The sequence below is a fragment of the Pinus tabuliformis genome, chromosome 3_2 (assembly GCF_031772625.1).
Source record: "Pinus tabuliformis cultivar Carrire ecotype Pingquan chromosome 3_2, CPIR1, whole genome shotgun sequence".
NCBI lineage: Eukaryota > Viridiplantae > Streptophyta > Pinopsida > Pinales > Pinaceae > Pinus > Pinus tabuliformis.
In genome coordinates, this window is record NC_142302.1 from 99,086,861 (window position 1) to 99,100,846 (window position 13,986).

The window sequence follows — 13,986 nt, forward strand, 5'->3', positions numbered from 1 at the left end:
GCCAACCAAGGGTGAGGGAAATTGGATCAGGATACCAGGAGGGACCTCCGAAGGAAGAAGTTGTGTTTCACCTGTCAGGAACCATGGGCACCAAGCCATAGATGTACAGCAGGCAAGGCCCATTACATTAAGGTATTTTCTGACAATGACCTGGAGGACGAGGTAGAGCTGGAAGTGGGTGGAGATGACAGCGTAGCACATGTGGAGAGGGGACCACCACTACCACCAAGGGTCCTTGCATCTTTGCGATGGGTACCCAAGTTTTTGACCTTGAGGGTCAGGGGCACGGTGCAGGGGCAGTGTGTTTCGGTTTTGGTGGACAGTGGGGCTACCCACAACTTCATCGATGCACAGATGGTTCAGACGAGGTGCATCACAACCGAGGAGTTTGAGGGATTTCTAGTTCTTGCGCCGGGAGATAGAACCATGCAGTGCACTCACTATGTTCCCGCCTTGACAATCACCATGGGGAACTATTCAGTGACATACCACTTTTTTGTGGTAGATGTACCAGACACCAACGTGGTGATGGGTGTCCAATGGCTCTATTCCCTTGGCCGAGTCACTACAGATTGGAGGAAGTTGGAGATGGAGTTCACAGGGTCGGATGGAAAATTGGTTTTGCTGAGGGGTATGCACTCTTACCCTCCACAGACTATTTCGGCCCACATGATGGAGGTTGATCTAAGGCATGGTGATATTGAGTGGGTCGTGGAGTTGAGGTTTCCGAGGCTAGGGGTCATCCCAACCCACCACACCCAGACATACAACCTATTTTGGACAGCTACCCGATGGTGTTTAGGGACATCCCACCTAGGCAACCTCCTGATCGGGGTTTTGAGCATACCATTGAGTTGGAGCCGAGGGTATAGGCCGTGATCACTACACCATACAAACATCCCAAGGCATATAGGGATGAGATTGAGAGGGCCATCCATGAATTGTTGGAACTTGGGCACATCAGGCCTAGCTCCAGCCCTTTTGCTTCATCAGTTGTTTTGGTGAAGAAGAAGGATGGGTCCTTACACACGTGCATAGATTATTGGGCCCTCAACAAGAAGACCATGAAGAACCATTACCCCATCCCACGTATAGATGAGCTGAGGGGGGCTAAGTTCTTCTCGAAGATTGACTTGCGCTCGGGATACCACCAAATCAGGGAGAGGGACCAGGATGTCCCTAAGACAACTTTCAGGTGCCACTATGGGCACTTCAAGTTCTTGGTTATTGCCTCCGAGCTGACCAATGCACCAGCCACCTTCCAGTCTTGCATGAACCACGTATTTCATGGGTAGTGACAGAAGTTCGTGTTGGTGTTCGTAGATGACATACTAATCTACAGCCGGGTCCTTGCAGCATGTAGAGACAGTGTTGTGTATTCTGGAGGAGCAACAGTTCTACACTAGGTTGTCCAAGTGCAAGTTTGGTTTGATGGAGATGCTCTACCTAGGGCACATTATTGGAGAGGATAACGTGAGAGTTCATGAGGAGAAGATCAAGGCCATCCGGGATTGGCCAAAGCCCTAGAATGTGATGGAGTTGAGGGGTTTTGTGGGCATTTGCACCTACTATTTGAAGTTCTTGAAGGGTTTCTCGCAATTAGCAGCTCCTCCCATCCATTTGAGGAAAAAGGGGGTGTTTGAGTGGACAGATGGGGTGTAGTAGGTTGATTTCGCACAACCCTTCGTGCCTGAGTGTGATGCATCAGGGGAGGGTGTAGGAGCAGTTTTGATGCAGGGGGGGCACCCGATAGCTTTCGAGAGCCGGAAGCTAATACCCCACGAGAGACTATACTCCATTTACGATAAGGAGATGCTAGCCATCATGCATGCGCTAGCCAAGTTCAGGCAGTGTTTGGTGGGAAACAGGTTCAGGGTCAAGACAGACCATAACAGTCTTAGATTCTTCTTGGAGCAGAAGCAATTGCAGGAGAGACATCAGAAGTGGGTGAGCAAGCTCCAGGCATACGACTTTGACATTGAGTATGTCAAAGGGAAGCACAATGTGGTAGCTAATGCATTGTCCAGGAGGCCAACTACCCTTTCATTGATGAGAATTGCACCGGATTGGCGGGCACAATTGCTAGTAGAGTATTCCAAGGACCATTTTGCATGTGAGGTCCTTGATGGTGCAGTGGTGGATGACCGGTACCGGGTGATGAACGAGGTGATCTACTTCCGGAACCGGATTTATTTGGTACCCAGCTCCCAGTTGAGGGAGAAGATCCTACAGGCAGCTCATGACTCACCATTATCAGGGCATCAGGGGTTTACCAAGACTTACAGGACCATCAGGGAGCGCTTTGCATGGAAGGGCCTCAAGGATGATGTTTTGAGGCATGTTCGAGAGTGTGACACATGCCAGAGGAACAAGGGTGAGCAAACACACCCTACTGGGCTACTACAGCCTCTTCCTATTCCTGAGGGGAAATGGGAGAGCGTGTCGATGGATTTTATCATCGGGTTTCCCACAACGCAGGGCAAGGACTACATATACATGGTGGTGGACTGGTTGACGAAGTTTGCACACTTTTTCGCCATCTCAGCCCGGTCCTCGACCTCGCAAGTGGCCGAATTATTTTTCAGAGAGGTATTTCGACTTCATGTTCTTCCGAAGTCCATAGTCAATGATCAGGACAGGAGGTTCATGGGAGGATTTTGGCAAGAGTTGTTTTGACTAGTGGGCACAGAGCTCACTCCAAGCACCAGTTATCAACCCCAGACAGATGGGCAAATGAAGATTGTCAACAAATGGCTGGAGGTTTACCTGCGTAACTACGTGACGGACCAGCAACATGGATGGATACGATGGTTGCACTTGGGGGAGTATTGCTATAACACCACATACCACATGTCCATAGGTATGTCCCTATTCAGAACCTTGCATGATTACGATGCATTATCTTTTGTTGACGTGATGTTTGGAGACAGCAACGCCCCTATGGCCAAGGATTGGGTATAGGAGAGCCAAGATATCTTAAGGGCTCTCAAAGATAACTTGCAGACTGCGCAGAACCAACAAAAGCTCTACGCAAACAGGGGCTGAGTAGAGAGGCAGTTTGAGGTTGGGGACTTAGTATTCTTGAGGCTCTAGTCATACAAGCAATCATCACTCAAGCAAAAGGGGGCCGAGAAGCTCAAGCCTCGCTTCTATGGGTCGTACCAAGTCACTAGGAGAGTCGAGGAGGTAGCATATGAGCTGGAGCTACCCCCGGGGAGCCAAGTACATAATATTTTCCATGTGTCTTGCCTGAAAAAGGAACTGGGGCAGCAGGTGATAGCGGCTACAGAGCTACCACCTATGGATGATGAGGGGCACTTAGTTCTGGAGCCAAAGACTATTTTGGACACCCGTGAGAGGCACTTGCGGAACAGGGTCATCAAGGAGTTTTTTATCAGATGGAAGAACCTACCAATGAGGATGCCACTTGGGAGGGGGAGTAGATACTTCAGCATCCCTCATTACAGTTGCTTGAGGACAAGCAATGTTTTGGCGGGGAGGACTTTGATATTCCCTCTTAGCAACATTGCTAAGGGAAATATCAATTTTGCCCAGTTTTGGAAAAATTCGCACTAGCACTTAGGAAGTGTGGGTTTAGAGGCCCCACATGTATTTTTTATTAAAGTGAGCCCAAACATTAGAGGATGGAGGAGGAAAATCGAGCCACTAGTGGTACGTGGGGGCCACCCATAGAGAAATGCGGCCCACAAGGGAAACACGCACTCATTGGAGCGATTTTGGTGGGGGAATGTCGAGGTGGGCCCACATGAGCATTTTGGAGGCTCTTTGACAAAAAGAGCAAGAGGCGCTCATTTTGGTCATTCATCAATATTTAAGAATTGTCTTAGACTAGCAAGCTTGAGCCGAAGCCAAGTCTACAAGTGTTGTTTAGCACAAGAGTGTTTCCGAGCGGAAATCTCAACCCTTGCTTCGGTGGACTTCGAGTGCCAGCCCAAGGAGGGAGTCCCATCCATTCCAGTTCGAACCAGCAGCAGAGAGTGCAAGTTTGAGGAGAGGTTCCAGCAGCAGCAGTACAAGAATTGCACAGTTCTTGGAGAAGTCACACTTGGAGGTTGAGGAGAGAAGGCAGTTTGGGCCTGAAACTTGAGGAGGAGTTTTGGGAAGTGTTTTGTTGGTGATCGCAGCCACTTTGGGGGCTTTTTGCAACAGGATTGACAGGTGGGTCGAATTACCCAGCAACAAAGTCATTGAAGGAAAATAGGGCCGAAATTCCAAGGTCAACCATTGGCAAACTCCTTCGTGGGTTATTATGGGTATTTGGTGGAGAGCCTGGCGTTAATTTCACGGAATTTTCTGAGCACCGAAGGAGGCCCTAGCTGCTATTCTACACAGCCAGCAACTCATTTTCTGGGCATTTCAGCGCAGAGCCAAGGAAGACCAGCCAGTACACTTGGGGGAATTTCACATTCATCATGTGGGCTTAGCTTGCCTGCCTTGGGAAAGCCCAAGTGCATACTTTCCAAGCACCCATTGTACTTCATGCTTAATCAACAAAATGGCTCAGCAGCACAGTTTTTGGCTCTATTTGGTGTTCTGATGTTTGAGTAATTTTTCTGGTTTTTATGTCTATGCATGCTTTGTTTATTTCTGTAAAATTTCCTTAGGAATATTACACACTCAGCAGCTTCTCCTCGGGAGTAGTGAAGTTCATCTATCTTTGCAACCTATTAGGGATGTATGGAATTGTCATTACTGAGATGTTCATATAATCTCATCTTTCTTGTATATGTATTTGCTTCCCTAGTCAATATTAAAGGCGAGTGTTAGAATATGTAGCAATGTTGCCTAGTGGTCAAATTTGTTGATATACTTAGTAATATTATGATGGCATGTGTAACATTCCAGACCATCATTGGTGGATCATTAATGTACATGTAATGTAGAATTATTAGGACCCTTCAGTCCATTAATTGCCATCTTCTGGTTTCCATGGATACCTCATATGGCTCTGGTTACTTAAAATGGGTGGTAATGTGACTCCTTGTTCTTCACTGTGGGGAAAGTTACTTGATACATGAGGTTTTATTTATCCCATATCCATTATGTAAAGTAGTCTTCTTACTATTGAAGCTTATTTCTTGAGGAGGTCTTGAGGGCATCATTTATCTATTTGGATCATCTTTTCATTGTGAATCATCATGAACTCTATCCAGTGGTAGTCAAAGAAGTTTATTCTAATAAAGGTTTGGAGAAATGCAAACTATGCAAACTTACTGGCTTATTGTTTCAGGGTTATGGAGAGTACAGATTTACGCCCCAAAGTTACTTTCAAATTGGCAAAGCTTTTGTAAGATGTAATGACAAATTGGCAAAGACTTTATAAGATGCAATGAGAGAGATGATTAGAAATAGTAAAAACCTTTAAATGAATGGCATTGTAAAATATATGGCCAGCAAGTAATCCATATAAATGAGCTGCTGAATCATTTAATTCCGTCAGCTTTTTCCAGTGCTGCGAAAATGAGTTTATTTATAACTCATAATTCGGCCAAAAACAAGCCAGTGCCTTACCTGTTACGAAGTACGACCTTTCGAAATCCTTCTTTATTGCATCCACCACTGCATCTTTAGGAATCGACCCCACGACTTCCTCCTGCGAAGATTGCTCCCCTGATGGCTGTGCTGTTGTGGAAGGCCTAAATACTGAAGCGGCGATCCCCAGAGCCTCGGATCCATACCAAGCTAACTTCAATAATATATTATTGGAATTGGAGTCGGATTCTTTAGGGGACGGATCCGATCTGCAATTTATGTTCTTACTGTTCTTCTTCTTCACAATTCTGCAAATACGAGGAGAGCTACCCCTGAGAGAAGAGGAGTGAAGAAGGAAAGGGGGGAATGAAGCTGCATGACTAGACACATTAGGCAGTGTAAAGGTGGCCATGGCAGCGCTATTTCATGGGAGAGGCTCCTCCACAACAAAATTCAAATTTAAATGAATAAGAACTAAATATGTAGATATATCTCTTAATATTGCTGTGTACACTTCCTTGAGTTGTAACCACTCGTTTGCTAGTTAATGATTTTACATTTCTATTTCTAACCAGAGAAGTATATTTGTGTGGTTTCTACATTCCTATTTCTAACCGGAGAAGCATATTTGTATGGTTTTGGGATTTTAGTGGAAATCATATGTTTATGCCAAGAAAATATCGATCTTGCATTTTAATAAATATGTTAATAATAATGTGAGGAAAAATGAAACCAAACAAAATAAATTTCATAAATTTTTTAATAAAAAATATATATAAGAGGATATAGATTACAATGATGTGTAAGAGAAACATTAGTTTAATTAATCAACTTTGTGTTAATGTATTTTGTATTAGGGTTTAAAAAAAGGTTATTTAAAATAAAAAATTTAATGTCTAAATGAATGTTGCATTATATAAAATTTTAAAATTTGGAATAGTCATATTGTAGAATTCAAATTGAAGAAATTTTTATTAAAAAAAAAAAAAAAAAATGAAAAAGGTCAAAGCATGGTAAGAAAGCAATGCAACATATAAAGGCAATCAAGAAACCAACAAACCATTTAAAGTATATACAAAAATTTTAGTTTTGAAATTAGTATAATTTTGGGTATATGTAATATTTTATAAATCAATCTTGAGAATTATTACAAAAATATGGATATTTTCATTTTTTCTTTTTTAGATTTTTATAGGAGTAGAAATATATATATTTACATGGAATGGATTTTTAAATATACATTTGGTATTTAATTTCTATGAGTATTAGTATTGAGTCAATGGTTTTAGTGTTTATCTTCTTAAAATATGTATATTTGGAGAAAAAGGATTTGAACTCTGCCATCTCCCAAAACATTCAAGTTTAAGGCCAATGTTTGATTTAAAAATTCATGGGTTTAATATTATCAAGAAAAAATAGTTTATTTTTAAAACATTAGAAATTACATGGGTAATCTAAAAATCTCTCACCAAGTAGAGGACATTTTTTTGTCGATTTTTGCAATTTTTGTGAGGAAAAGTGCTTTGGATGAGGTATCGCTTTCAAGATTGAGAGTTGGGTTGTTTATGGAAAGTTCGGCCACTAATTTTGACCATTTGGCCATGCTAGGATTGTTAGGAAACATTCAAGTTTTAAGACAAAAGTTTCATTTAAAAATTCATGGGCTTAATATTATCAAGAAAAAATAGTTTACTTTTTAAAAAATTAGAAATTGCATGGGTGATTTTAAAATCTCTCACTAAGTAGAGGATATTTTTTTGCTGAATTTTGCAATTTTTGTAAGGAGGAAAAGGGCTTTGGATGAGATACTTTGTTAAGATTGAGAGTTGTTGAGTTGTTTATAAGGCCCCTAATTTTGACCCTCTATTGGATATCCTAATTATACCTAGGTCTAGGTGTGCATCTCCTTTTTGTCATTTGACTTTTAAAATGAAAATTGTTAGAAATGGTAAAGCAACATTAATTATGTGTTATAAACATGCTCAATCCAAATCATTAATAATCATGCATCTTAAAAGAAAGACTCAAGTAAGTAAAATAGTTACAATAAATGGCCTCAATTTAATATATGAAGAATATGCGTGTTAGAATGAATAAATTCCCTCAAGTTAATATTATGAAGAATATGTATGCTCTAATGAGAAAAGTATAAATGAATCTTAAACTTCTTTATAAATAGGTGCAATATTTCTATGCAACAACTATTTGACATTACTATAATTTACAAGCAATCACTAAGGATGTAAGATTAATGACATTTAAGGGTTGTTAGGGTGATAGCTCGATATTAATAAACATATCCCTACATAATATTTACTTAAAGACACAAATTAGTAAAGTTGGCATAATAATAATAATATATATATATATATACACATTACATCCCAACAACCCCACTTTTATATACACTTGGGATAAATGTGGTAAAAATGTTCCGAAAAATTTACATTAATCTCCCCTTAATATTTAATTAGGTGAGAAATATAAGAATTGTCAATGATGACAACATCTTGACAAAGACGGGGCAATCAATTTTTCCATGGAGAGTCCATTTGATCTGGATCTTTTAAAGTGACTTGGTTCAAAAAAATGTCCAAATGTGTATGATTAAACCTAAACCAACAATTAACAATTAAATCAAGCGTGAAGAACTTTTGATGACGCCACAATTAAAGAAATGTAGAAGATAAGAGAAGACAAGAGAATAGGAATGACAACCAATTGATAACGGAGTTCATCCAGTGTGGACTACATCTCCAGGTCCTGCTCGAAGGGAGTGGCATCTTTATTAATCAGATGCTAAGCACTAAAAAGCTTTGTTACATCACTTGGTCTTCAATTTTCTATAGGGAGCCTCCAAAACTATTGCTAAGGTAGTGGTGTTCGTAAACCACTTCCCCCCATTTTTGCTGCAAAAAACAAGGCTGAAAACACCCCCATCTACAAATTGAACTCACTTACAAAAGAAGCCTTCAAGCTTGCAACAAAATTGAGTTGTTTGCTTCCAAGAATTGGTTTAAACATACCACTCAAAACCCCTTTTGGTAAACAAGCTCCAAAAACACTTTGTTTACAAAATTATAGGCATAAAAGTAAGCTCAAAATCTCTTTGCACCGAAAAAGTTTCCCAATCCAATGCCTGTGTTGTGTTGGCCAACATTTTAATATATAAAACATTGGTTATTTAACAAACCCAGGGTCAAGCCCATTGTCGTGCATTACCACAAATTTTGGTGTGTATAACAATTTGTTACTCAAAATAAACCTTAATCGGTCAGGCAACAAAACATTATAACAAATTTGTCTTAATAAATAACTAGCATCGTTTTGTACCAGTCCATTAACTTGCAATGTGTAGCCTGATGGTTAAATTGTTGGGGTAGCATGATAAATATAATATACCCTGTCAGCTTTCGTTGAAATGTGGTCCAATGCTTTAACGACACGATTTCCAACCATTGGCGTTCAGTCACAACATTTGGGTGTAATTACAATTGTTGGTAATTTGTTTTGGGAATATGTTGATAGCGAGAGGAGGTTGTGAGGTCAAACCCACACTCTACCCCCTTTTTCAAGGTGTTCTAACAACCACAACAAATAATATATTTTGGCACATTGTTTCAATCACCACTTGTGGCCCAACTATTAGGGCGTCAGAGGTTCAAGCCTCATGTATGTTCCTTATAATTTTCCAACGAATTTTAAACTATCGAACCTTCTTGGTTGTTCCCAAGGTGCCACGTGGTGCCCTCTGATTGGGCCACGTGGCATGTTCCTATTGGTCCCTCTGTATCTCTGTCAAAACCCATGTCATGCCAGCTCAGTTTCACATCAGCGACTACTTGATTGCCACATCAACATCCCACTTGTCCCACCACATCATGTCATATTTCCATGTCAGTGTATGGCTCTGACCATGTATCACCTTCTAATATTGCCACATCATTGTATAGAATTTCCATGTCAGCATCCTACAATTCCACATGGCAACCATACTAACATTTTCTCTATTCCATGAAAACCTCAGAATGTGATACCTTTTGCATATGAACCTTTTTTTTTCGCTTGTTCAAGTTGCATTGGAATCATCTCGTCGAGTTCTTTGAAATGGTGTTGTTTCCATAAAGTTTTGGGAACTTTGAATTTTAGGCCTTCGTGGATCCTCCTAGATCACCATTTATGGAACTATAGACTCTGAAATACCTTCATACAAAATTGGAATTGGCAATGCAAACAAAATTTTAAACAAATAGCTCTATGAATGATTAAAACAAGTAACTCAAATCTCATATTGTCAAAGAATATTCTCCAAAAAATTATAACATTGGATATTGTAGATGGAATGTTGAAAGTCTAACAAAGATATCAAAAAGGAAATATTGTCAAAGATCAAATGAGATTTCCTCCAGCAAACCAAGAACCTAACTAAATGCTCATGATGGTCCAAAAGGCTCAACAAGTGCTTCAAAAACCACAATGTATAGATGTTTGTCCCATCATGAAGTGTAATGTGCTGAAAAGAATAAAAAACTAAAGGTCACCATCAAAAACTATCAAGTGAAAAGATTATTATTAGCATCAATCAAACAAAGAGAGGTGTGGATTATATGTTTGTATAATTAATCAAATGAGTGAATATGAATAATATCAAATTCCTCCATGATCAATCATCACCCCAACCAAAATAAGTCATAGTACTAGGTATTACTATAATATTTTTATGTTTAATCCTCTTCTCTTTTGATATATACAAATAAAAATTATCATACCAATGGGCATGATAATTAAAGCATGGATCCATATGAAGAGAAAAATTCTCTTAGATTATTGCAATCAGGATGTCCATATGGTTGAGATGTGACATGGAGTCTTCACTTAGTCAACCTATGCCACAGCGCATACATTCATGGGATTTTAAAGAATACCTCTATTCTCACTAGAGTGATAAAAACCTCCCAAAATCATTTTGTTGAACCTCCCTCCCAATACAACTTTCTAAAAAGAATAATCCCTATTTTTAATAGTTATCCCTCATTTTTTATCCATTACCCCTTTTTATACCCCCCAACTACTGCAGAATTTTCCCCTTCCCCCCACCCCAATACCTACAATAGATTGACTCTATTTTCACAATTTTAAAACCCCCTTTATGAATGAATGAGATAAGATATTGATCAATAAGGTGAAGCCCCTATGAGACATGAAAGGTGAAGAATTTAATGTGAACAAATTAGAAGAGATGGGATTTTTTTTATGACTAAACAAAAAGAGCAAGATCTAGTTGATGTGATCAACGATAGAAGAATCAATAGAATATATAGATTAAAGGTATATCATATCATTAGTAGATGTATCAACATATGGCACATCTGGCTCCTACAAAAAAACGATCTAAAGTTCAAGGTGGCTTAAATCTTGTAATGAAGTCTCAAAATATCTGAGGCCTAGTCTCTCTAGTCTTGTGTCATGTTCAATAGGGTAAAAATCATTCTTATGTTTATTAATGTATAACCCATCTAATGAAGAAATTATAACAAATTCCTCTAGTATGCTACACAAAGTCAAGAGATGACAACGCATGTGTGCACAATTGTGCATAATGAATGCATAGTTTGGTATTTTGCTAATGCAATGTCAAAAATTTACTTGGTAGAAGTACTAATGCAACAATGGCAATGTTTTCTCCTCACCAAAGTTCCCTACCACCTAAATGTAGTGTGCCTCCAAAATCATTTTCATGTGCTAACATAAATGACCATGGTGATGGCCCAAATGACACAAAATTCTATCCTAGAAGTGAAAATTTGAAACTTGTTTACCTATGATCAATATATAGCATTTAATAGTTAAATCGAGATCGTTGTTAATTAGTCAGGACCACTCTAAGGTCTCTTATCCATAGGAATCAAGTACTATGTTTAGTGCCATAATTAGTGGTAAATTAAGGTATTCTACGAGTCAATTCGTGCTACTCTTATTATACTTAATGTTCAAGGGGAATCGTTGAAGGTAAATGGGCCACTCACAATGACAATCATTCTAAAATTTACCCTAAGTATGCATACATTGTAGAAGCATGTGTTAAATGTAGATGATTGTTTCTTTCCCCACATACCACAAATTTGGAGTTAAGAGGCCTGGACAATGTAGTAAAGCTCCTTCTCATAAGTGGGGTATATGTGACCCATATAAGTGAGTGTCTCATTATGTCAAGCCCTTAGATGGCCATGTTGAGTGAGAATTACACGAATAGCATATCTAACATGTTTGCCTCAATTTTGATTAACTGTTGTTGGTTTTGCAAATTAAGTGTTGGTCTTGAGGAGAGATGGCACTTCATAAGTGATCCGGACTTAAATAGGAACACAACAAATTACAGAGATAACCATAAACACAGATATGCAACGGAAATAATACTTCATTTCATTAATGTAAAACACTGAAATATGCTTACAAACAGTAATGGAAATAAACTAGCTAGGGCAATGGTAGCTTATCTCTGAGAAGAGATGTGGTGGCTACATGCCTCTGAACTCTGTGTTATAATGAGGCTCGAAGGCCTATTTATTGTTGAGAAACAATGGAAAACCTTTCACACCCCGAAACCTAACCCTAGAAGATGAAATGCCAAATTGTGGGCCCCGTTTGGGTAAATTGGTACATCAATTTCCCGGGGTCGTAACTTTGGCATACAATCTCCATTTGACACGTACAATAGCTCGTTAGAAAGATCTATCCTAGAACTACCACTTTGGGAGACAACATGTTGCCCCAAATTTCCCAAAAAATGTCGTTTAGGGCCTCAAAATGGCTCCGGAAGTTCAGGACCCGAAAAACTGCTAAAAATAGTAAACTGTGCTACAATTTAGGAAACTGAAATAGCTGAAAGAGATAGTTGTGGGGGTCCAAATGGGATAGGTGGGTGGCCACCAACATCCACCTGGATCAATAAGCTCAAATGGTTTTTGGTGTGCCGCTGCCCAAATGAACTAATCACTGGCTCCATCATTGTCCACCTATCATAAGGGATAAGTAATATCAAACAACCCGAGCATGAAATTATGGTAATATTTGGTGAGAGTCGAGAAGCTATAGAAAGCTATTAGGCACTTTATGGTTAAGTTGGATCTTGGTTAGGTCCACATGCATACCACTCTCATCCACAATGTATGCTAGATAATGAATTCTCTACATATTGAATGAGAACTTCTATGTTGGCATATAACATGCGTTTCCACAAGGTTCTCGATGCTTTTTTAATGTGTTTTAGATGCCCTTATTAGGTTTTTTATTAACGATGAGGATGGCATATAAGTACACAACCACAAATGAATTTGTTAATGGCCATAAAATATCATCCATCATTCTCATGAATATTATTATTACTTTAGTCAAGTTGAAAGGCATGTCAACCACTAAAAGAGACCTTCCTTGGATTTAAATAATGTTTTCCACAAATTAGTTCGACTAATTGGAAACTGCCAATAACCTAACTTATGCCCATCTTACAAAAAAATCTTAAATACTTTGAGTTAATCAAACAAATTATCAATACTATAAATAATAATTCTTGAATGTGATTTTTTTAAAGGATTTGTGATCAATATAGTTTCACCATGTCATGAATTTCTTCTTAAACAACATACTATGGTGCTCATATAATGAGGAGCTTGGTCGAATGTGGCCCTTTCTTATTATCTCTTAATTGTAGGATTTGATATCCTTGTTCTCCCTAAGAAATCATTTGCATATAAGGCCTCTAAGTATAGGAGCACAAGATGCCAAATCGATTGCATTCTTTACTTGGTAATGTTCATTTATTTTTGTAGGCAAGGAAAATTTTAAGGATGGATATGTATTTGAAAGTTTAAAAACCTTGGAAAATCATAGTAATCTATAATAGGAAAATTGTAAAATTTTTGATGATATTTTTGTAAAAATATCTAAAATTCGAATTATATTATATTAGTCTATATAAGATCTTGGTGATTTTTAAGGTAAAATAATTTCATACTATAAAACTTGGGCGAATTATTTTTAGAAAAAATGGAAATTGGAAAATAGTTTTTTTGGAACAAATATAGAAAATTAGCCCACCTGCGAATATTAGCCCCTAAAATTTTCCCTGCTTGTAGGTTATTTAATCCATATTATTCCACCAATTGGTTGACTTGTCTCTACTGCATAGGACAACCCTTTATAGAGGCCTTGGCAGTTATCATAATTTCTTTTCTCCTTGCAATTAGAACATTAGAGGACAAATCAAACAATTGAAGAGATTATCTTAATATAATTCAATAGTAATCAAAGTGACACCAATAATTTGGGCTACCTCTCACATCCTGTGGAGCTAATCTCACATGGTGACAATGATACTTTTAGGCCCTAGATCAGTAAAAATTATGACACTTCCACATAAATGGTTCTCATAAAATAACATTGAAAAATTCAAGTAGGAAAACACCACACAATGCCCCATATTTGAATGGATTG

The 13,986-nt window shown here is 38.7% G+C and overlaps 1 protein-coding gene across 2 annotated transcripts in view; it reads right to left on the reverse strand.

Annotated features, from left to right (window-relative positions):
- LOC149180023 (Nuclear transport factor 2 (NTF2) family protein) overlaps positions 1-5,969 on the reverse strand; it is a 177,450-nt gene extending 171,481 nt beyond the window's left edge. The window contains exon 1 of one of the 2 annotated variants that reach the window (XM_089418101.1): positions 5,533-5,969. In XM_089418101.1, coding sequence (XP_089274227.1) covers positions 5,533-5,905 — 373 coding nt within the window. In that variant the 5' untranslated portion in view covers positions 5,906-5,969. The remainder of the gene's footprint in view (positions 1-5,532) is intronic. The other variant, XM_089418100.1, reaches the window with a different exon arrangement.
- Between the last annotated feature and the right edge of the window lie 8,017 nt (positions 5,970-13,986).